The 24170-nt window shown below is 37.2% G+C and overlaps 1 protein-coding gene across 1 annotated transcript in view; it reads left to right on the top strand.

Annotated features, from left to right (window-relative positions):
- Positions 1–22203: 22203 nt before the first annotated feature.
- LOC140245756 (deoxynucleoside triphosphate triphosphohydrolase SAMHD1-like) overlaps positions 22204–24170 on the top strand; it is a 56353-nt gene continuing 54386 nt past the window's right edge. Inside the window, exon 1 of the mRNA XM_072325280.1 lies at positions 22204–22360. Coding sequence (XP_072181381.1) covers positions 22204–22360 — 157 coding nt within the window. The remainder of the gene's footprint in view (positions 22361–24170) is intronic.

Genomic DNA, 24170 nt, shown 5'->3' with positions numbered 1-24170 from the left:
GTAATCAGCAAAACGTATATGAAAGGAAAGAACTGTCAAGGAACTAGGAAGATCGGTGATGCACAAATAAACAGTAGTGGGCCTAAAAGGAACCCTGAAGGCTCTGAAAGCATCACACATACTGTATTTTTCTTTCCAGCAGATTGAATGTTAAATTTCTCGTATTGAAAAAAACAGAACAAAAACCTAATCTAGAGCAATGTAAAAATTGCATGTTTAAGGACAGGTAAAACTTCGCGAATACACGCATCATCATTTTCTGTCTGTGTTTAAGCTGCAGATTCAGCTAGTACAATGACGGCTGGAGCTTTCCTTTCCCTTACAATTGGCCTACTCAATATCTCACCTGCAGGTAAGGGTCTATATCGGTCGACTGTTTGTTTTTGGCTTAACCTCAAACCCGCACAAAATAGTGATTCTGTTATCGCACATCGTAAAAGACTCATCGGTTTTTTTTTTTTTTTATCTTTTGAACCGAGATACGATACTTGGATAATGCAGATTACATTTTCATATTACATTGTCTTACATTTACAAGTACGTGTATTGAAAAATAACAGTTCTACATCTATCTTCAGTAAAATTCTGAATGTCTGCAAAATGACATCTCAAAGTGTAGAAGTTTTTGCATGCTTTTTCTACTGACATTTTTACTAATATTGCAATGAACATGTTAATAGCACCATTGTTGGATCATCAGCTCGTAATATAGGGAGGAAATGAATTTGAGGAAAAAGCGCAGTTAAAAAAAGTTTGATGCTGTGAGGCTTAAATGCTTTACGTGTTGTTTGAATTCCAAGAAGCTCTCTCTCTCTCTCTCTCTCTCTATATATATATATATATATATATGCGGGGTTAGAACCAATTAGAAATGCAGATTCTCTACTGGGTTATACAATATCGAATAATGCAACTAAGACTGATTTAAGTTACTGATAAATGATATACATTTTGGTCTCAAGAAAGAATATTTGTTTAGTTTTTTCTTTTCTTTTCCTATCTTTCTTCCCTCACAGTTATGTCACTTTGGGAACCTGTCATTACAGCCTCAATAGGGGAGACAGTTACTATCAACTGCAATTTTAATTGTGGTGGAAGCACGCAAATACGATTCTGGAAATACCTTGTCAGCTCAGAAAAGCAAATCCGAACTTGTTCTAACGAAACACTTAAAGCACTGGTGACGCAGCGGGGCATAGACGGAGAGGTCAAATATGATGACGGCATCTCACTAGATGTTCTCCATCGAGTCACCCCGACAGCGTCGTTCGACCTTATAATCCAGGATGTTTCCATCTCAGACACCGGTTGTTATCAGTGTCGTCACATCTGCCGAGATGACCGAGAGCTCCACAGCAATGTAACCCTCCTTACAGTCACTCAAGGAGAAACCAGTGTCGACACACAGGAAGATGCCTGTGAAGGCACGGGAGTATGTTGTTGGTTTCTAAATGAGGCATGGTATTGCTTAAAGCGTATGTGCATCTAGAGCTCTTGCCACGCAAATTAAATTGTCCAAATTTGATACTGCAGGCATCTTTTTTCAAGGCTGGATGTGTTTCTTGCATCGTGCAACTGTGACTTATATACACAATCAACACTTTAGTTGAGAGAGCGTACATATTGATGGCTCTACCAGTTAGTATACATCAGTGTTTTTAATAATCATACACTAATATACGGTCTTCCCTGCATTGATATCTGACATCCATTTGTTTTGTTTTGCCTTTAATAAGCACAAGAGGTACGTTTTTAAACCTGTTGATCAATGCATATTCCGTTTTTAAGATTGGGAGGGCGGCCAAATTTGAAGGATATGTGCGATGCCGGGAAACAACCGAATGGTTTAAGGGGGGGGGGGTAAAATGTGACGAGGGAATAGCCCGTTTCCATAGTAGGGATAATAGATGCAATCAAAGTTTCACATTATTTTCTTGATTTTTTTTTTTTTTTTTTTGGGGGGGGGGGGTTGAAACCACTCCTACCAAATTCATGCTGACACTAGGTAACTCAAGCTGTTCGCTGCAGCAGAAGATAAGTGTGTTCTCATTCAAAAGAACAAAAAAAAATCATTCTGCATTAACGTTTTGATATACAACGGTATATTTTAGATATTATGTATGCCACTTTCGGGTAGCCTCTAACCAACTTTCATGGAGACAGAGTGTCTTACATCATTTTTGTGTTACTGTGATGCAACTGTATGAGACAAAGAAAGAAAGGGAAATATTTAGTTCAGAACAATAATTATAGATATGTTATGATAGTCTTTGTATTTGTTTTATGCCATTGTAGGAGACTGGCGAAGTGTCCCTCCCCCCCCCCCCCCATATGCACTGAGAGAAGATAAGGACATTCACGAACGTAGCTAGTTCAACGCATATTTTTTTATGTCGTTTATTTCCAAGATTTTGGTTTGAGCTAGACTGGTTATACAAGGTGGGGGACCCCTTCTCGCTCTTTCCCTGTCTTTCTTTCTTTCTTTCCCTCTCTCTCTCTCTCTCTATATATATATATATATATATATATATATATATGTATATATAAGAAGAAGGAGTCTCAAATACGCCATCTGTAGATCCAACAAGAAGATTTTTCATCGCGAATAAAACCTCCTTGTTGAGATGGCGTATTTGACACTCCTTCTTAATTGTATATATATATATATATATATATATATATATATATATATATATTTATTATATATGTGTGTGTGTGTGTGTGTGTGTAAGTGTGTGTGTGTGTGTGCGTGTGTGTGACCTGTGACAGTGCATCACAAAAAAAGTAGCACCCCTTGCTTTTATGAGAGGAATCAAGAATCGTGAAACGGGTCAACAAAGTCAATTTTGAGTTTTCCACAATTATTTTCTGAACGAGCTATTCTTCTTTTACAATATTCTTCAGTTTGAGATCATAATTCGAATGGGAAAGTGGGCTTTCAGCAGTTTTTCTTCAACCCTTCTTTGGTAGAGGAGTGTGATCAGGTTTTTCTTAGAGGCCCCTTTTCAATTTTGAAAATTCTTTGCACACTCTTCACTTTCGACTGTAATAACTTTTGAAATGGTAATGGTACTGCTTTGAAAGTTTACATTTATCATAAGCAGAATAGGTTAATAAAGCATGCTAAATTTCAGCATATTCTGATAATCCCTTCATTGTTGTTGTTACAGTGGATTACATCATATTTTGTCCTATTCATTGGACAGGTAGCACGGCTTCGTAAAGATTAAGCGCTTAAATAGACCCTGTACTTCAGAGCCTCTTTTCTCGGGTCAAACTTTTCCAGAGTGTGTGCTTTTTTTCCAGTATTCATATATACGAGAATCCATTTTGATTGAGTTATATATTATTCTAAAGCTTAGAGTTTGCTCTTTCAGAATTTGTCCTGAGCAAAATCCATGTCAGGCGACTTTTTGTTGGTTTTGTGGTGCAGGGTCACATATATTAGTAATAGAGGTGAAGGTGGGGGGGGGGGGTGGGGGTGGGGGTGGAGGCAGCTGCAGCCCAACGCCCCGACAAATCGACATCCCCGTGTGCCATTATGATAATGATAATTTGTAATAAGTCTACAAAGCGTTTGGTTTCATAGCCTGAAGTTGAAGGTGGTGTGCACTCTTTTCTATTCATTTCAATTCAATTCAAAGGATATTTCATTTCCGATATATATATATATTTTTTTTGTTACTGCATGTTCAAGGTAAAAAGAATACAATGTATTCAACAATACATGGGTTGTACTAGATATGTACATATACATGTGAAAATAATGTTCACAATAATTGTGTTATGTGAAAGAGAGGCCCATGTAAAAGACAAGCTTGAAGAAATCTAGGCCACTCACTTGACGGTTCCATAGATTCATCTGATTTTTATTAATCTGCTCAAGTCAGGGGAAAAATACATCAGCAAGCGCTCATTAATCTACATGCTTCTCACAACAAATAAGAAAGATACATTCGCGTCAGAAAGAGTATAAGTCAGCCACACTCAAAATTCAATTTTTATGATTTTTTTTAACGAATATCCTTTCACGAATGCATCTGACAATTATCCCCGCCCTCCCCCTCTCCTCACGTTTTAGCTTGAAAAAAAGAAAAGAAAAAACATGTTGGAAAATTCATGAAACATGTCGTGGTACAATAGCCGGATTGAACGACTTCCACTTCATTTGTTATTATTTGAGGTGATTCATGTTTGATGTATATGTTCTATTCCTTTTCTTCTATCTCAGATCCTAGGACTTGGCGAAAATTGACAGTACTGTGCATATTTTTCTTGGCAATTATTTCAGTCCTTGTCACTGCACTGGTTACAGTGACTTTTCAAATTACGAAAGTCAAAAGTAAGTTGGTTCAATAGCATTCGATATGTTCGTACTTTACTATACACTTACATGATTTATTATGATGGTCTTTCAATTTTGTGACGAGGTAGATTTCTTTCTAATTTTATTCGAATTTCCTTTATGCACTATTGATTTGCTCTTAATTTACTACTTTCGTCAACAGATAAGCTGAAGCGTACGCTCCAAAGGTAAGCTGTTTGACTGTTTGTTCGTTGTTGTTGTTTTTTTTTCGGGGGGGGGGGGTTGACTAGTCAGAATGCGAAAAAGCAGTCCATCATTTGGCTAGGCGTAGATAGTCCTCTAATTTCATCTCAAATGAATCATCTTTTCACTTTATCATCCATTTTAGAACAGGGTGTCAAATGAAAACAGTGACGGGCTTGAAGAAGGTGAGATTAAATCCTCATTAATATAAAGCAGGTTGTACTCTCTCTAAAAAAAAAAAAAAAAAAAAAATCGATTGAAAATATTTACTCTTGAAAGAGTGAATACAAAAAGAGTGAATTTGGAGTTAAATTGGAGTGAATTTTGAGTGCAAATGTTCATTTTCACTCATTTTGGAGTGATCTCAGGGATCACTCAAAGATTTTTGCGTGATCTCTGAGGTCACTCTAAAACGAGTGAAAATGAACATTTTCAAACTTCACTCCAATTTCACTCTAAATTCATTCTTTTCTGTTCTTCACTCCTTAAAGTGTGAACGTTCTCACTCGATTTTTTTTTTAAAGAGTACAAATTAATCCAACTAACACACGCACGCACACACACACACAAATAAAAAAAAAACAACAACAACAACATTCTGACACAAAGATGTGTTCATACATATATATATGAGTATATGAATATAAGAACGATCCAAGTCCAATTTTTGGCCAAATTTAGTTTGACATGGGAAATTGTAGCTTATGCATGGACTCATCTTGTGTGTAAATGATAAATCCTAATTACCCCCGGAAGTGCCTGAAAGGAATGAGTTAAATCTTATATTAATGTAAGAATGAAGGACTTGGGCCATTCTTACATTCATATAATAGCGCCCTCTCTCAGCAGAATATCATGTATATGAATCAAAGAACGACCCAAGTCCATATGAATCAAAGAAGGACCCAAGTCCACCACACAAAATGACCGCTCCACAATTAATGTAAATGTTAATTGTCATAATAATATATGTTCTAATTTGTATATACAATGTTGCCTTCCCATCACAGTTAAATAGAATATTATTGGACAAATATAAAAGATATGAAGTTTTTTTTTTTCAGTTTACTCGAAATGATCTTCCATGGACTTGGGTCGTTCTTATATTTATATACTCATATATATATATATATATATATATATATACGAACTGTACACGGTTTTACTTTTTAAATGCAAGGTATTTGAAAAGAACATGGATCTTATTTGAATCATGCTATATGTCCATCAGCTTTCCATTGTTTCATTTTTTTTCCAACAATTATCCATGGGACATCAAAGTCTCATCAAATTGCAAATTCAAAACTCTTTGGTTTACTCATGTCTCTCCTTTCTTACAAATGTACAGCCAGACATAGGCAGATGACAACTGGATCACAAGAACAGTAAGTCAACCTACTTATACACATTTTGTATTTAGTATTATCTTTAAATAGAATTGATGTAGAGTGCAACCGAAAATCGTATTTTTCTACGAATTTCTCAAAGACTTCAGGTCTCCTTTTTCAGAAATGATATTATTTTCTGAAGCTGGAAGAGTGAACTGTTCTCTCATTAGAAACTTTTGTCGAAGCGTAGTTTTCATATCTCTTTCATTGTATCTATTGCTGGTAGATACACACAATATAGAGATATGCAGATCTTCTTGGAAACTATTTGCATAAACATTTATAGAGCCCCCGTATTACAAGCAAAATAGCGGAATACCTCTGATACGTAAGCATTATTTTTGTACAAAACAAAAAGACAAATCTTCCATTTGCTTCCACATAATAGTGTTGGTTTGCTCCACATGGCCACCGGAAGTTCGCGAAATGACAATAAAACCACAGGTGAGGCACTATACGATAAAGAGCTGCAGTATACCACAATGTCTTTCTTCTAGTGTACATATCTATATCTACAAAAAATGCGTACAACGTAGCAAATTAAATTATAACAATAGTCAGAAATTGACAAACAAAAGAATTGCCATGATCAATTAAGGAGGTAAATATTTCAAAAGATACAAACTCCTACTTTTAATTAAGGAATTGCAACATGGGCCGATTATAAGGCAAGTAAAATGATAAAGGACACGCCTCTAATCACTTTACATATATTTCGAAGAAACACTACATTATAGAATACACACAGTATAACACAGACCTATATACAAAATATTGTATCTCCATTTGTCTCTTGAGAAAGAAAAACAAAATCAGTGCAGTTATTCAATACATTGATTCTTTAATCTTTCGATTTTTCATATGATATATATATATATATATATATATATATATAATATATATATATATATATATATATATATATATTTTTTTTTTTTTATGTTGGTGTATATCTATTTTTTTTTCTTTTTTGTTTATATTGGCCAGGCTCTTTTTAATGCCCCTCCTCATCTCCACCAGTCAATACCTTCTACCTTTCTTCTTTTCTTGATCCGGGATGATCCGGGGAGAGATCCGTGTTGACACCTTTGGCATCTTGGGACATCCGGAAGGCCAACACGGCAACTTTTGAAGGTCAAAAACATCCGGCGTCATCCGGGGACTGCCGCGGTGGCAGAGCAATCCGGGATGGTCCGTGTGGCTGCCGTGTAGCTGACGTGTTGATCCATGTAGATGCCATGTTTGTCCATGTAGACACCGCGCTCTTCCGGCCTTATCCGTGTAGCTGCCGTTGATACAGTGTGTACAGTCATATCAACGCTCGTCGACACTCCAATGAGGTCGAAACTAAGCCGAATCTCCCCGGATCTCCCCGGATCATCGTGTAGATCCTTAAGAATCAGTGGCCTTTTATGTGGTGATTGACTTGCAAGCCGTGTTCCCTATCGGATTTGCGTATACATTTTAAGTTCATGTCACTGGTCTCTGTGCAAAAGTCATGGTAGTCAATGATGTCAAAAGTAAATGTAGCTACTGGTCATTTGAAAGAAATAGATAGGAACAACCTATATAGATACTATTGTCATACAGTTTACAACAAAGTAAAGCATGGTATTTTCTCTAGAACTTTACTCACTACATGTCAAGCTTAGCTGACATCTGTAAAAGTTACGTAGAATTGAAAACCAGAATGTTTCCCAAAGCATGGCTTCGTTAGTGTGTCAGATAATGTGGCACATAGGGGATCTAAAATATGGCACATAAAGTGCAAAGATACATGATGTAATCACAAACTTGGTTATATGTTTATAGAAAAAAAAAGATGAAAAAATATGTTACGATGGGTAAGATGAATAAGATTTTCAGCATTTCGATTCATCTAAAGTTGTCTGCATTTCGGGGGCTTTGAATGTGAAAAGGGATTTTGTTCGAAAGAAACTGAGCAAGGACAGAAAATGCTTTTCCATGGTCATATGGAAATTGCTGAGAGAGGATGCACGGAGAAGTTAGATTAAATAAAGGGGTGAGGGGAGAAATCACATCTTTGAGTTAAAATGGGGCAATATTGTTATATCTTATACACTATAAGAATAAGGTTGATTAATGGAGAGCCAGTCACGGTGTGGAGGGATTGGAGGATTGAAGTTGTGTGATGGTCACGTAAGGGTCACAAGCCAATCAACTTCATTTTCAATTCTTTGTTGAGGTAAAGTATTTAAAGTCGGTCGGCCAGAGAGGGGAGTTACAATAATCAATATAATTATGAAGACACAAATGCATGACAGAGACGTTCAGTGCAAGACTGTGTCGATCTAACTGATCTAACTGGCATCTTGAAAAGACTGGTTTAGGCAAATTATTTTTTTTTCCGCAATAACTCTAAGATATCCGACGAACTGAGGGTTGGGAATGGCACAATTTTCAAGAGAAGTACTGGGAGAATAATACCTAGCCTGAACTTGGACTAAATCAAAATCTTTGATTTAAAACAATTCAACTTAAGTTAGGTACTACGGACCATCGCTATGTCATCGATGCATCTCCAGTGCGTAGTATGTGAATGGAGCATGAGGGCTGGAGCTCAAGCTTTTCTCAGAAAAAAAAAAAATCTGTTATTTTCCCGTGAAGAAACAAGTAACCCCATTCCATGGGGGGGGGGGGGGAATATCAATGATTTAGCATGTACAGAGAACGAATCAGTCCAACAATATAAACGTACAGACAAAATATAGACTTTTAGCGTATTAACTTTTGTTTAAAAATATGATAATATGCATCATGAATCAAAGAGTGTCGTAATTTCCCTTATATATTCGTTGATAATAAATACACAATACTTACCTTAGGAAAATCTTGAGGAAGTCTAAGAGTTGTGTGGCGTGATATTCAGCGAATGAGGAACACACTCTCGAAACTGTAAACTCAGAAAAGAGGCTTTGAAGTACAAATTCTGTTCAAGAGCTTCATCTTTACCAAGCGGTATTAGCTGTGCAATGAATGGAACAAAAAAAACAACAACAACAAAACAAAACAAAACAGGATGTTAACCATCAGAGCAACGACAATGAAGAGATGATTAGTTTAAGGTGAAATTAAGCATGCTTCATGCTCTGTAGTTGATTAATGCCACCTTTCAATGTAGTAACTTCATTCTTTTTAAAGGTATTGGGTTGAAAGTGAAGAATATGGGCAGGGTTGTTAAAAAAAAGAGGATTTTATGAGAAACACTTAACTCTTTATGTGCCACGTTTGCAGGTTCGACTCAGTCGATGGCATGCGAAGTTCTCATTCTTCTCGAACACACAAACCCGTCACACCCGAACGATAAATCGCTAAATCCCGCAATACAATAAAAACGCACTTCCGTTCCTCTGATATAAAATGTGCATTTTATGTGGTGATTGACTGACAAGTAGTGTTGTGTGCTGGATATGCGTGTAAATTCTAAGTTTCTGTCACCTTTTCACCGCAAAGAGTTCGAGAATTGAGAAAAACTGCTGGAAAAACAAGTTCCTGTTCGTTTTATGATGCCAATTTTAGTGCAATGTAGACGAAGACTTGATCTTTTAGAAAAATATAAAGAACTCAAGATTGGCCAGGTTGACCCATTTCGTCTGTGTTTAGTCCTTACAACTTTTTGTTGGTTTTGTGATGCACAGACACACACACTCCTGTACATTCAATGTAGGATTGTATACACTGACGAAGGCCCGAGGCAGGCCGAAAATTTTGGTAATAAAAACCTTCTTGCTAGAACTACAAATGGCGTACTCGAGACTCCTTCTTTTTCTTCTTATATAATTATAACACCAGGGATGGGTAAGGACTAGGGTCTACTTCTTAAAATGAAAACGTTGCCCTCTCCCACCTACGCACATGCACACACACGCACACTCTTTTCGTAACATTTCATGTGGCTTGGCTGGTAATTTGTATCGTGATAAGGGGGTATAGAAGAAACATGTAGGCCTGAGACAGCCCACACATACGAGAATCTCAACAGTCTGAGATGGCGAACAACGTAGAAATTTGAGTGTAACTCTAGTATCTTAAAGTGCGAATAGCACTAATGTTGATCGTGTCCTCTCCGGACTCTTCACAGTGTCAGTTTCACGAAATGTTCTCTCTTCATCACGTACGCCAAACTTCTTACATAATGAAAAACAGAAAAAGATAAAATAAATTAATCAGGTATGCTCCCTACATGATGACAAAAGCCAAGCGAAACGAAACTAAATCGTAAACAATCGATGTAGTCATTTGTCATTTTAATTCTGACGTCCCATATTTTCAAGAGTTCAATAATACTTTTCGTACTTCAGATTTCAGAGAGATTTATGTCTCACGAAATCCTAAGTAATGAGAAGTTGTTGTACCTCCTGGAGTAGGAAGAATACAATTAATAACAGAGAAACACATTCGATGGCAGACGCCGATCCTGATACACGCATGTTAAGATCACTTCTGTGGTTCTGCGTTTATCATCAAATATGGAATCTGCGACGTTCTTCATATATCTCTGCGTTTTTCAAATGATCATGATAACAGGTAAGCAATTGTGTCCATCATATTGTATCTTTCTTATCAAATCTATGTTAAACTTGTGCATAATGAAACGTCTCCATTATTAGGTTATTCATGTTTGATTTCGCCGTTTTTCCAGCCATTTAATTACTTTTAAAGGTAGGGAATCCCATTTGCATGCCTTAAATGAAGAGTTGTATAAACACAGTGGTATGTTGAAGAGAGTATCATTTTAGAAACTCCCATAAAGTATTGAAAGTGGAAGGTAACATTTAGTACATTTTTATTGGCCGTTAGATTTTGAATTGAATTCTTTTCGGGGCTCACCGTAAATTCCAGTATATTACTAGGCTACCTTTGCAGACCCATGCACTGCATGTGTGTCCATCATGTATATTTTGTGAATACAAAACTTACAAACATTTCTATTTATTACATTCTTGCCACACACTCTATATGTTATTACATCAGCTCTTATACTTTTACATTTGTGTTTATAGATAAAAAAAAAATACAGAAAACTGCAACAAAAAGGCTTAAGTGTGGCTGACACACAGAACTACTGAGTAGTTGAGTTTTGTGCATTATTCAAATTGTAGATAACTGTTGACTTCCAAATTTCTAAGCAGTGGTCTAAACAAGTCCCCTGAGGTTCATATTTAATGTTTTGCTGCATTTTGGGAGTTCTGTGAAAGGTTTCCCCTACCTTTAAATAAAATGAATTGTATAAATTAAGAAAATTTTAACTTAGAATATCTCGGTCTGTTTTAATACTCAGATATGGATCACCTCTGTGCGTTCGGACATTTGGATTTCTATTCTAATTTGCCAAAGTCTATATTGAAAATTAATTGTTAATATTGCTAACAGTGATAATAAACAAAATAGCGCCCACATGCAAATAATAATGGAGATCACTACCTTCACCCTGGACTATGTTGGTCATATGCAGCTGTTTAAGCCTATTTCAATGTAACCCATCAGCGAAGACATTTTGCCTTACAAATTCGAACTAAATCTGTTTAAGGAATTGTCTTAGGAATTTCAAATTTGTTGTTGTACCTATTAACATGTAAGACATTACTAAATTACGAAGCACCATAGTAAACATTCACTATAGTCCATGGGCCAGGCCAGATATTGGTACCATCTCAGGTGGCAAAACCTTTTTGGTGTCGTTTTGTTTGTCGGGCATAGATATGCTTATCAAGCTATGATAGCATTTCCAAATGAGTAGCTTAGTCATAGTAAATGAATTTTTAACCAATTTGTTCTCGTTGTTATATCCCTATACTTCTGAATCGAAACTAACCGCTATACAAATAAGAGCACTGTCTTCTGTATGTTCCATAGAGCTGTAAAATGCAGCTCTATGGTATGTTCACAGGTGTTCTATTGTAAACGCGGTGCGCTTAGTCTTTATTCAAGGCAGCGAAGGGAATATCCAAAGGTTATGATGTCCACAGCGCTTAGTCTTTATTCTAGAAGGCGAAGGGATTATCCGAGGCGTATGATACAGTGTATATCCTTTTATCTAAAAACAACAACAACAACAACAAAAGCAATTCCTCGTGAATTTTACCGTATCTTTCAATTATTTATCATTTTCCCGCGAAAACGCTACGGTGAAAACGCTGATACCACGCCAATGTCGCTTTATTTCCCTCCAACAATATAAGATAATGCAAAACAATGTACCGGTACACTTCGATACATTATAATGAATGATATTGTAAATGAACAGAGTGATTTTTGTTTAAAACTGATATATTTGTTGATAGGGTAGTATAAAAACGGTATAGATAATCGTTATAAATCCCTTTTATGAGGAACTTTAGATATGATAACGGTACATTGGTCTAGATAAAGACTAAGCGCACCGCGTGACAGCTGTGGACATCATAACCCTTTGGATGTAGATCCCTTCGCTGCCTTGAATAAAAACTAAGCGCCCCGCGTTTACAACAGAACACCTATGGACATACAGAAGGCAGTGCTCTTCTTTGTATAGCGGTTTAGTTTCGATTCAGAAGTATAGGGATATAAAAACGAGACCAAATTGGTTAAAAATTCATTTATTATGACTAAGCTACTCATCTGGAAATGCTATCATAGCTTGATAAGCATATCTATGCCCGACAAACAAACTGACACCAAAAAGGTTGTGCCACCTCAGATGGTACCAACAACTCATTTTTCGGGTCTTGGCCCATGGACTACTACGGTTAGTCGTGATCTATCTATCCAGTACGAAGTTACATACAGCCTTGGAAGAACAACTTTAATCCACGAAGATTAAATATATTTGAAGATTTGAATGAGAAAAAAAAACCTTACAGCTATTTCAAAGCACCTTTGTAAACTATCATTTGAGTGTCTTAATAAAAGTCCCCTGCCAGTGCAAATTGCTGAGAAAACCTGACACATGATGGAATTAGGGAGATACCAGTCTGAGACGTACATTTTGAACGTATTTTGATTAAAAAAAAAAGGAGATTGTTTGCCTGGGACGTTTCATAATGGATATAACCGGTATGCTGTGTAACAAAATCCAAGTTATGATAAATGTAGAAAAATGTCTTTACGTCAAACAAGTAAAAGTCTCTGGACCAGTGTAATGGGAAAATTCGTTTTAAACAATAATACAAGATAAACTTGAAATATTATGAAGGAGGTGTAATGCACTGCATTTTGTCCACATTTGCTTGCTCCAACTTTCATATGAATTAAATCATATAATTATCAGCAATATCTACGCCCCGACTTGTTTTGTAGCTCCCGAGACATCTCGTTTCGAGGTATACACTGAAGATCTTATATCAGTCCGCCTCGGCAGGACAGCTCTGCTCACTTGCAATTCATCTCTCCCGAGATCCACGTTATACTCACTGTCCTGGTCATTCAACGGGGCAAAGATTATCCGATGTGGGGCAAGTCGATCAGAAGCATCAGAAGGAAGACTTCATCTCCTGCTCGACAGACATCGGGGGACCAGCCGGCTGAAAGTCGCTAACGTATCGGGCGTTGACGAGGGACTTTTTACGTGCAATATTCTAGCTGGCACACGTTTGGAAAGAAAATCCTCACGACTAAAGTTATTACGTAAGAGAAGTATTACACGTAACAATTTTGTTCCCTTTTCTTTTGAGTGTTTCTCTTTTCCACGTTGTTTTCATGACTATTTAATGCACTGTTATTTTCACAGCAAGAATGTGACCAATGTGAATATGAATGTAAACTAGCTCTAAAATTCACGGACTATAAAAGAAGTTAGTGAATATGTGGGCAAAGAAATTATATCATATATAATAAATATAAGCAAAATATATATAGATATAATGAATATTGAAAGTTTCTACATGTACATTTCACAATTTCAAGGTCCGGTAGCGCAGGGAATCATGGGTCGATCTAAATTAGTTGCCCTGCAGGGTACATTATACAAGCATGGATAGCGGAATTTTGCATCGACACTCCTGCCTATAGCCACCAGGCGAATCTAGTCGAGATTTATCGGTTTTATGTGTATATTTTACATATCGTAAAACATAATAACTCGGTGATAAAGCTATACTAACAGAATTTTCGAATATTCCTCAGACTGGTCGGCGTTCCCACCGAGTCTTCGATGTCATTCTGTAGTTTTTTGTCAATACTACCTTATCAAACATTAAACACACCATAATCTGTCTCCTACCCCCCCCCCCTCCCTCTTATTCTCTCTTTCTCTCTCTCTCTCTCTCTTTCTCTTTCCTTAATTTACAAATGGGGGACGTCGCCTAAAAATATACGGATTCAATTCACCACGCAATCTAATCTAAGCTGTAGCCATGTTAAAATGAAGAAATTTGAACGGTCGTGTTATATGCTGATATTCAAGCTGCCTCACGCTTTGTCAGAGAATCGATCACTTTGCGTCTATTGCGCTCATATTGACTCCAGCAACATTATTTTTTTTTTCTTGATTTGTGTATATTGTGACAAGGATGAACTAATATTCAATACTTATTCTGCTGGTTGATCTCATCTGATCTGATATACTGAACGGAAATAAGTACTTTAAAAGGGGTTACCCAGCAAGTAAATGATGATACTTTTTTTTTTTAACAGGTAAGCAGTGGTAGTGCCAGGAGTTATTGGTGCTAATTTGCAACAAACAAACAAACAAACAAAGAAAAAACAAACAAACAAACAAAAAAAAAAACCAAAACAAATGTGAACCGCCACGACAAAAGGATCTGGAAGCCGCTGACGGCTGAGCTGAGGAAATAGAGTTTGAAGTTATATCATCAAACGGTCAAATCCCTCGAATTTATTTCCTTTTTTTGGTATAATTATGTAATCAAAATCATTACGCTCGGTATTGTATCGTCTATCATCTACCGAAATTTCGAAGCTAAATGATGACAGAAAGGCAATAAGTAAGATTTTTTTCTGAGCCATGATTTTCCGACTTTCAATGGACCAGAAACGCTTCCAAAGATTTAGATTTCGCGCCGCAGAGAGACGCTGCCCCGAGCAACGAGGGAGTGATCTTATTGGTCGAAGCGTGGTATCCCAGGTAACTGATTGGTCATGCGTACACCGGACGGTGGCACTGAGCTTGAATAAATATCGCGGATGTAACAGTTGCTAGGGGCATAACTTCTATATTCCAGAGGTAAACAAACTGTCTAATACCGTCCTCCCCTTGATCACGATTGTGTCGGAAGGAAAACTTTGAAGGTGGTTTTGTCACAACTCTGGTTTCTTACACCACCAGACGTGTTCTTTTAAAATCATCAATATATCCGAAACCAAGTATTTTTATGAGTCATGTTATGATTGAAATTAAAACGAAAGAGTAAGTGAACAATATTATTTATTCAAAAAATAACATTTCCTCAACTGACTTTCGGGTCCTTTTGTTGAAGCTTGTCACTAATTATTTGATGGAGAAACGTTGTCTAGAAGCCAGATCGGTTTGAAACCATTCACATGTACCACTTGAATTGATTAAACGATTATGATTAGTAGCATTGTTATCATGGCGCTTGTAAGGTCGTGCTTTGGTACGATAACATGTGTGATGTTTTGTAATGTTATAGTTAATAATATGGACATTAGTCGTTTATATCTAGATATAAGCGTATACTATTATACGCCTACATGTGATTATCCGATTATCATTACTATTTCTTTTGTGAGGAGGGGGGGGGATGAAACTGTATTGTGTTAACCCTATAAAGCCCATGGGGGGGGGGCACATTGTGCCCCCTACCATAATTTTGTTTGCCACTCCCACACCCTTTACTCGATTTCAATCAAATTTGGTGACTTTTCCTAGAATCTTATTGCAAACATTTTAATATGTAATTTAGCCATGTCCGGTATTGCTGGTTGCCATGGCAACCGTAAACTGACAACCATGTTGGTCAGATTTTGCATGATTTTTTGTTCCAATTTCAGTTAACAGTATAATAATGGATGAAATGGGGTTTTCTTGGCTGTAATTTGCTGAAGGACCAAAATGTGAAGTAATAATGGTTGTGAATTACCATGAAATGCTCTTCTTATTATTTCCTTTATTTTTACACGACATAGGCATCAAACAATAGATATAATAGAAATAATGGAAAATACATCATTTTTCAAAGACTACCCTTTTATTTTGGGTTATTTTCACACAAGCTTTGCCTGTAATATCATTTGTTTATCATATTATCAATCTGCAAACTCAAAATTTCAATATTTTGGAAATATGAAATGTGATACCAATATATGTACCCATTCCAAGCAATACATCATAGGTTTCATATATTTCTTTATATTGTAATGAATAGCACCCCCACATGTTGACATCGAGAACTTTCAACCATTACAAATTGGAAGGTTGACTTGCTTTTCCTTTATGATAAATATGAAAATGATTGATATAAAATAGAAACATATGTGACCCGCGACAACGGTTTCAGGCAAAAGTCGCAAGAGCAAATTCCCTCCTAGGCGGGGTACAAAGATTTTGACCATTATTTTTGTCGATTTAGGTTTTTTGCAGAAATCGAATCTTTGATATGTTTTCTACATCTACACTAAATTTGATAGCATAAGACTAACTTTTTCCTATCGAAAATGGAATTTTAAGCACCCTATGTTGGATCGCACTCGTCAGTTTCGAGCTTCTTTCGAACGCCGCGCCAATATCCCCAGCGTTGCTACGGCGCAGGGACTCGCATGCGATTGGCTGGTGCGTCGCATACATTTACATAATTTGGCTTTCGGAGACACCAGTTGCAGCGTTTGTGGAATGCTTTGTCCACGCGTGCACGATTACAAGCTCCATTGTTCTTGCTATAGTGGTTTATATACGTTCGCTCCGTAGTGCGTGTTCTTCGTTTGGCTTTCTATCCAAACTATTCTACTGCAATGTTCGGCAACGAAGTGAAACAAAAATCATGTAGCATGACATAACCGTGTGAAAAGAAAACTAGATATTCTCAAATGTGTCTACTTGTACATGTAGTAAAAATTATGACAGCAGACTGACTCAATGGAAGGTAGATGAGAGGAAAGGAGCGGTCACATGTGACTAATTATATTCAAATACTACGCGTCCAGATCGCACCAAACTAACGAGTCGTGTTTGTTTATTTCAATTTAATTAGCACCACCGAACAAAGCAACATATGCATGTCTTGTAAAAGCAAAACAAACAGGAAGCGTGACCCTTGCCAGCACTAGCAATTTTCTGCCTTCAAAAGGGTCGCCAATGATATAGACAAATCAACCACAATGAAAACGCGATTTGTAAATGTGTGGATTCGCCATCGCTCCTGTTACATGCACAGGGTCACGGCGTGTGGATGCCATTGCGTGATGCGTGCACCAAATACACATGTACATGTACACCATACAGCTGTACGTGCAATTATCGTATTCGCCATCTTGAAAGACGTACTGTAAACAAACCCGAGCGAAACGCATTGTTTTTCGGCTCCATACGCTGAGCTCCGAGGAGGGTGCCCGGGAAATTTGACTCTCTCAGTGAGCCAATCAGAAGGCGATGTGGTTGCTAGAGGCGGAGCTTAACATCGATTGGCACCATCGTACGGATTGGATGGGTGATTCTCCCCTCGTATCACCGCTCGGACATTGTCTTTGAGAAAGAGGTGAATCTTCAAAACCTGTTTTCTCGCAATTTTGACAGGCTAACAACTTAAAAAGTGCATTTTATTTCTCTTTCTATGCCCACTTATGGTGCCGAAGAATACAAGTGTTTTATATCAATGCAAAGCGTAGGAAATGGACAATGTGATTCAGTCAAAAAATGAATTTTCAAAATTCCCGACTTTTGCCTGAAACCGTTGTCGCCGGTCACATATATACTTGGGATAAAGAAATAAAAAGAAAAAAACATGATTTTAACATATTTCCTATGAATTTCTTTATATTGTGGTAAATAGCGCCCTCAGTTGATGACCTTGAGAAATTTCAAATGTCGGGTCATGTGGAGTATGAGTTGCTCTACCCATGTGCCAAATATGACGGTCATACGTCATGTAATAAAGAAATTATATGCGGGGGGGGGCACAATGTGCCTCCCCCCCCCCCCCTTGGGCCTGGAAGGGGTCAAAATAGCTTGGGCTTTATAGGGTTAAAGTAAACCACTCAACTGCTCTCATGCTGATCCTCTCAGCTAAAATCAGATCACTATTTTCACATTTCTAGATAATGCAATTAGTACTTTATTCTGATTTGTTTCGAAGGACGGCCGTCTGAGGTGAAATTACTTTGGTCGAATCAGTCGGTGTTATCCGAAGAAGACAAAAATTATTCATTGACGATCACGTGTTCATCCACTGGGACTCCGAGCCCACGTGTTGTTTGGACCAAGAACGGAAGCAACGTCTCTCTCCGCAGCGGCACTGGGTCAGCAGGACTCTACTTTCCTGTAATAAACCGAAACATATCAGGGCAATACACCTGTGAAGCAAGCAACGAAGTTCCACCTGTTCAACGGCAAACGATTGAGGTGTATGTGTATTGTAAGTATCATGAATAAATAAAAAATTATATATATCTATTCTCTCGCGATTTAAATACATGACGTATAAAGTTTAAATAAACTTAAGGTGTATGTTTCTTTTATTGATTTCATTTGTTTGGTAAAATCCTTCTCACTATTGCCTCATTTCAAGGGCTGCCGAAACGGCTATTCACATCACACCGCACTGACGCAATTATAGCACAAAAAAAAAAAAAACAAAACAAAGTGAAAAAGTAGTTCTCATGTCAATAACTTGGGTCCTATATTTTATCAGGAGCTCTTTGTTCTTGGATATCTCAGCAATTTCAATATCAATTTTCATCACTAAACTTTGATTTAGATTTAGAATTGTATGGTCTTTCACATTTCACGGGATGTTTATCATCATTGCAAAACAATGTAGAAAAGTGACGCCTCATCTCAACCAAAAGTACTCAAAACTGTACCATTTCTTTAGTGTTTCTTTTGTCTAGTCGTGGATGAAATTTATCCGTTCTTGGTACCCAAATCTCATGCATGCATGAATAGACATTAGACAAAGGTAAAAAAACGTAAATGAAAAGTGCAAAGCAGACATTGTTCACCCACATTCCTACCCAGACACACCTGACATCATCTCAAACGTGACAGAAGTAAGCTTGAACACTACACACGGTGGCATCCAAGGTTACCTTTCTTGTCTGGTAGACGCTTTTCCAGAGCCCTCAATCGTTTGGACCACAACTGCAAATCACACTTCCTACGACCAGCAGGACACACTGGTGTCATACACCCCTTTCAAGACGGTGATAGCGAGTCGGATTCAGCTTTCGGCTCCTGCCCCAGATTTTATTCACGGCACGTATACGTGTAGTGCCACGAATAAAGCCGGTGCGGCTAATCACACCTTTGAAGTTTCAGGTAAATCTCTTGGTATGTATATATAAAACCTGAATATATTCCCATTATCAAGATGGAGAGGAAAATAATTCGTATCGATACATGCAAAATCAATCGTAAAAATGTCCAGCGTCTTTCAGGAAGGCCTTTGAAGATAATCCTTAACGCAGGTGCAAATGATCTATATATCTATTGTTATCAAGTAATATTTATTGAGACGGCTTCATGCAACCTTGTAAATGATCTATATATCTATTGTTATCAAGTAATATTTATTGAGACGGCTTCATGCAACCTTGTGATGTATTGCTTCGTTGTTTTCTGACTTCTTAGTTTGTGTGATAATATCATAGTGTAAAATTTGGTATAGATTCAACGACATGAAGTCCACCGCTTACATGCAGGCTAGTCCACTATGCATAATCCATATTTTGCATCATCTCAAATAAAAACAAAGAAACAAATGTGAGAAATTTGGCTCGTGAATATCCCGGACAGCGAATATAAATAAATTATGAATACAGTGAGCAGAATGTATTAACAGATTGGATTCTTATTTGCTCAGCAAAGTCACTTCAATAATATCGACCACTGTTCTTTAATGAAAAAAACAAACAAACAAACGATCAGTTGAAGATAGTTTTATTTTGTGAAACACGTTACCACACTGCAATGATGTTTCCTTTATTCCCAGTTTCCGTTTGGTTCCGTTGGCGTTTTTATCAATTAAATGTGTTGCGGACTCTTAAACTTTTCAGGTTTATTCTCAACAACTACAACTCCATTGAATGACGTACAAGGACCCTCTACATCGGGTACGTCTTTTTCGAGAAGGAGCAAGTTCGGAGTTAAAATTATGGGAAGAAAAGAGATGAATTCTTAAAAATATTGCTGTAGTAGACGCGTTTCCGTTTTTAATTGTCGTTTCCCTTATTCATCATGACAATCTATTCTAAATTCAGTTCTTTGTCCTCTTCTTTGTCCTTTTTAGAGCTTATTGGTTTTTATGGTGTAGGAATAATCAAATCATTCTTTGTAACAATCATTCTTGTTATGATTAAGTTTCTTCTTTGCTGACGGCGATACTGCATACACCCCATGCACAATAATTTCATTTTTTTCTCTCTCTCATCAGTTATACATTTTTTAACGTTTTACAATGTGATCAGCTAGTGATACATAGCAGTACATAAATCAACAACTCCATGTAAAGATTTGTGGAATTTATTGTGGTTCTTGAGCAGAGAAATGATACTTTGAAAAACCTTATTCCAAATTACAGTGAACAAGGATGGTGACATAAGAAGCTCACATATTTCAGAAATTTAGAAGTGTAATTCCATTACAATACCGCTTGCTTGCAGGTTCACTTCCTTGAGCCCCAACTAGTGCATTTCTATCGTGACTCTGCCATTTCATCGTCCTTGCTCATTGCAATTTGTTATCAATTTCTGAGATATTCTTATTCTTTTCCCCAATTATCACAAATTCTAAAAATGTACACTCAGTGTAACTAATTTATAGTTGTTCAAATGTAAATATCTGAAAATCTTTCGGAGGTCTCCTTTAACTGTTTTGTTATTATTGTAGCCACATACATATTGAAATTGATGTATTTACTCCAATACCTTTGTCATTGAATAGGGCTGTTTCAGTAATTTCAGTGTACAGAAATTATACAGTCTCTCTCTCTCTCTCTCTCACACACGCACACACTCGCAGAGACATAGACATATGATGCTGTTGTTATTGTTGTTGTTGTTGTGTATTTTCAAAGTCAAGTGCATCGTTCTTTCATTGTCCACTCCCAGGTACTTCAGGTGAGCTGCAGATAACTTGGTCGAACACATCACAACTAACCGAGCGTGCAGATGGGCAATCGCTATCTATCACCTGTTCGTCGGTGACAAATCCAGCTCCGAATGTCGTATGGACCAAAGTGGGAGATTTGCAGCATCACCTGCTAATTGGCAAAGGAACATCGGTTCTCTTCTTCCGTGCAGTCACACGCGCAATATCAGGAGAATACGCGTGCGAATCCGAAAGCAGCTTTGCAGCTGAGCAACGAAAGACCGTTAGCGTCCATGTCTACTGTGAGTTTTGGTAGATTTATTCATGTAACAAAAACTCTTTGTTTCGTAAAATTGTGCTCATATTGTATGTCCCTCGCAAAATGTCAACTTCAGGTGAAAAACTGTCGTCCCCTCGTTTGTTGTGGTGACGTTAGCAATTTGAACAATATTATTTCCTACGATGGAACATCATGTCATGGGAATAATGTGTGTAACATGCACATGTGTGAGTGTGTGTGTGTGTGTGTATGCTTGATGACTATACCTTCAACCGATAAAGATCATATTCTGCTTTATCGAACCCTATCATATACCTTATTTGTCGGCAGTAACGACCACCAGTCATGAGAAGTTCAATAATACGATGCGCCATCAGCTTCATGAACGATAGATTATCATCTTTTCTAATCTCGAGATATGACTCAGTCTATTTTGGTCTTAATTGATAATTATTCACTTTACTGCAGCAATATCCTTCAGCATGATTATTTGTTTATTGTATTTCACAACATTTCACTCTCACATCTGAAGTTCTCCCATACACTCAACTGAAATTGCAAACTGCATATTGTATCCCATATCTATTATTTTTTGTTGTGGTTGCATTTAAAAGATTCCCCAAATATCATCAAAAACGTTACCCGCATCTGGGTAAATGAAGGTGACGTAGTGACCACGATCAGTGTTGTCTGTCTCGTCAACTCCCATCCCGCACCGCATCACATCGGATGGTCGGCAAGCTCTGGTCTATTAGCTGGTATCCAGATGGACCAGGTGATCTCGGACAGTGCCTTTTTCACCCTGATGGAAAGCAGATATCAGTTTGTTGGTGTTGTCAGGAGATGGATGTTTGACAATTACACCTGTTTTGCTGAAAACACAGAAGGATCGGATAATCACACCATTGAGCTGCTGGGCTACAGTATGTAAAATGTGCGATTTTGTGTGATCATCTTGTGAACTTACTCTCATCAATATTATTGACTTCTGCACGTATGCTCTAATAAAGAGCACTCATTCACTGTCTTGGATTTTGATTCCATTCATTTTCATTTCGATTTGTTTTTATTCATATGTTACAAGGACCATAAAAAATTCAGGATGACGTAACGTGTAAATGTTTCCCTAATTGAGAGGAAGATAGCATTTGGTCCTGATGCGAGACTAAACTGATCTGAATGAAATGAAAAAAAAAAAATGGAGAGAAGAAATTAACAGCAAACTTCGAAAAAATTCATTGTCGACATGATATGTCATTCTCACAAAGTTTTTATCCCTGTAGTTATGATTTTAAATTTTACTTTAAAAGTTCAAAAGTCAAATGCAAAAAACTATAGACGTACTGCAACTTTCAATACACTACTAGCACTGTCTGTGTGTGTGTGTGTGGGTGTGTGCGTGTATGTGTGTGTGTGTGTGTGTGTGTGCGTGTGTGTGTGTGTGCATGTACCAGCTTTTAATACACAATGAAAACCGCCAAAATCAATATATTTTATCATTGACAGCATTTCCAGGTCCTCCCGTAGCCGTTGGCATCACTGGATGCACAGCCTCGTCTCTTTCGTTGTCATGGAAATCCAGGAAGAGAAATCGGGACTTACCAGTAACATTTTCCATCCTGTGCTGTCGCCAAGGAGAAGATAACACATGTATAACAGTGACTGGCATTACCGGTCACAATCATGTTATTACAGGCCTACGAGCTGCAACGACATATAGGGTCTCTGTTTCTGCTCACAATAGTCTTGGCAGTAGTTCTCAGAACCCATGGGTAAACGGTACAACAATCGAAAGTGGTAAATATTCTTCAACAACTCGTTGAATGTACCACAAAACACAGTTCATGCACACAGATGTAATCGTGAACACATGGTTGATGGTAAGCCTTCACAAAACAACAAAGCCTTATGAATTATTCAATGGAATTTTATAAGTAAATGACATGGTCGGCATATTAGAAGAAGGTGATAAAACATGTAGACAGATAATTGCACAGTTATATGTATATTGCATACAACATCATAACGTAACTTTTAAAACAATTATGCCATTTAATTGCCTGAATGTGAGTTTTGAATGATGGGTGCGGATTTATTTAATGCAAATACCACACGCATGCGCACGCACACACACAAACTTGACCCCGAGGTCTCTGATATATACTGCTTGTCTAATAAAATACCCTGCAGCGATAGTTTCTTTTCTTGCAGAACACAAATCCTCACAAGGAAAATAATTGCCTCAGTAACGTTTATAACCCCCACAATTTCAAACATCCATTGAATTTGTGCAGTCATTCTGTTACAAAATCTAAATATATTCAATCTTTTGACGCAGAACAGACCGAGTGAAAAACACATCACTTTCAAATATTGAAATGATTTGAGGGGGTGGGGTCGGAAACAGGTAGCTCTTCTTTCTGTATTTTCTCATCGGTAATGACAGTAGTTCCTATGTGTCACTATAATTTGTCACAAAACGGGAGAGTGTATAATGATAACGATATTTAAAGCATTAGAAAACGAAAATACGTATATGATGTTTTATATTGTTTATAAGTGTATTATATATATATATATATATATATATATATATATATGTGTGTGTGTGTGTGTGTGTGCGTGTGTTTTGCACATGTGTGTGTTTGTCTCATACTTAATGGGACAATCGTTCATTCCGTTTTATGCTTGTATGACTCATCTTTAGACTTACTAGTCCTGCTGCTTGCAAAT

This window comes from Diadema setosum, unplaced genomic scaffold (genome assembly GCF_964275005.1).
Source record: "Diadema setosum unplaced genomic scaffold, eeDiaSeto1 scaffold_29, whole genome shotgun sequence".
Lineage (NCBI taxonomy): Eukaryota > Metazoa > Echinodermata > Echinoidea > Diadematoida > Diadematidae > Diadema > Diadema setosum.
This window is presented reverse-complemented; position numbering and strand designations above follow the sequence as displayed.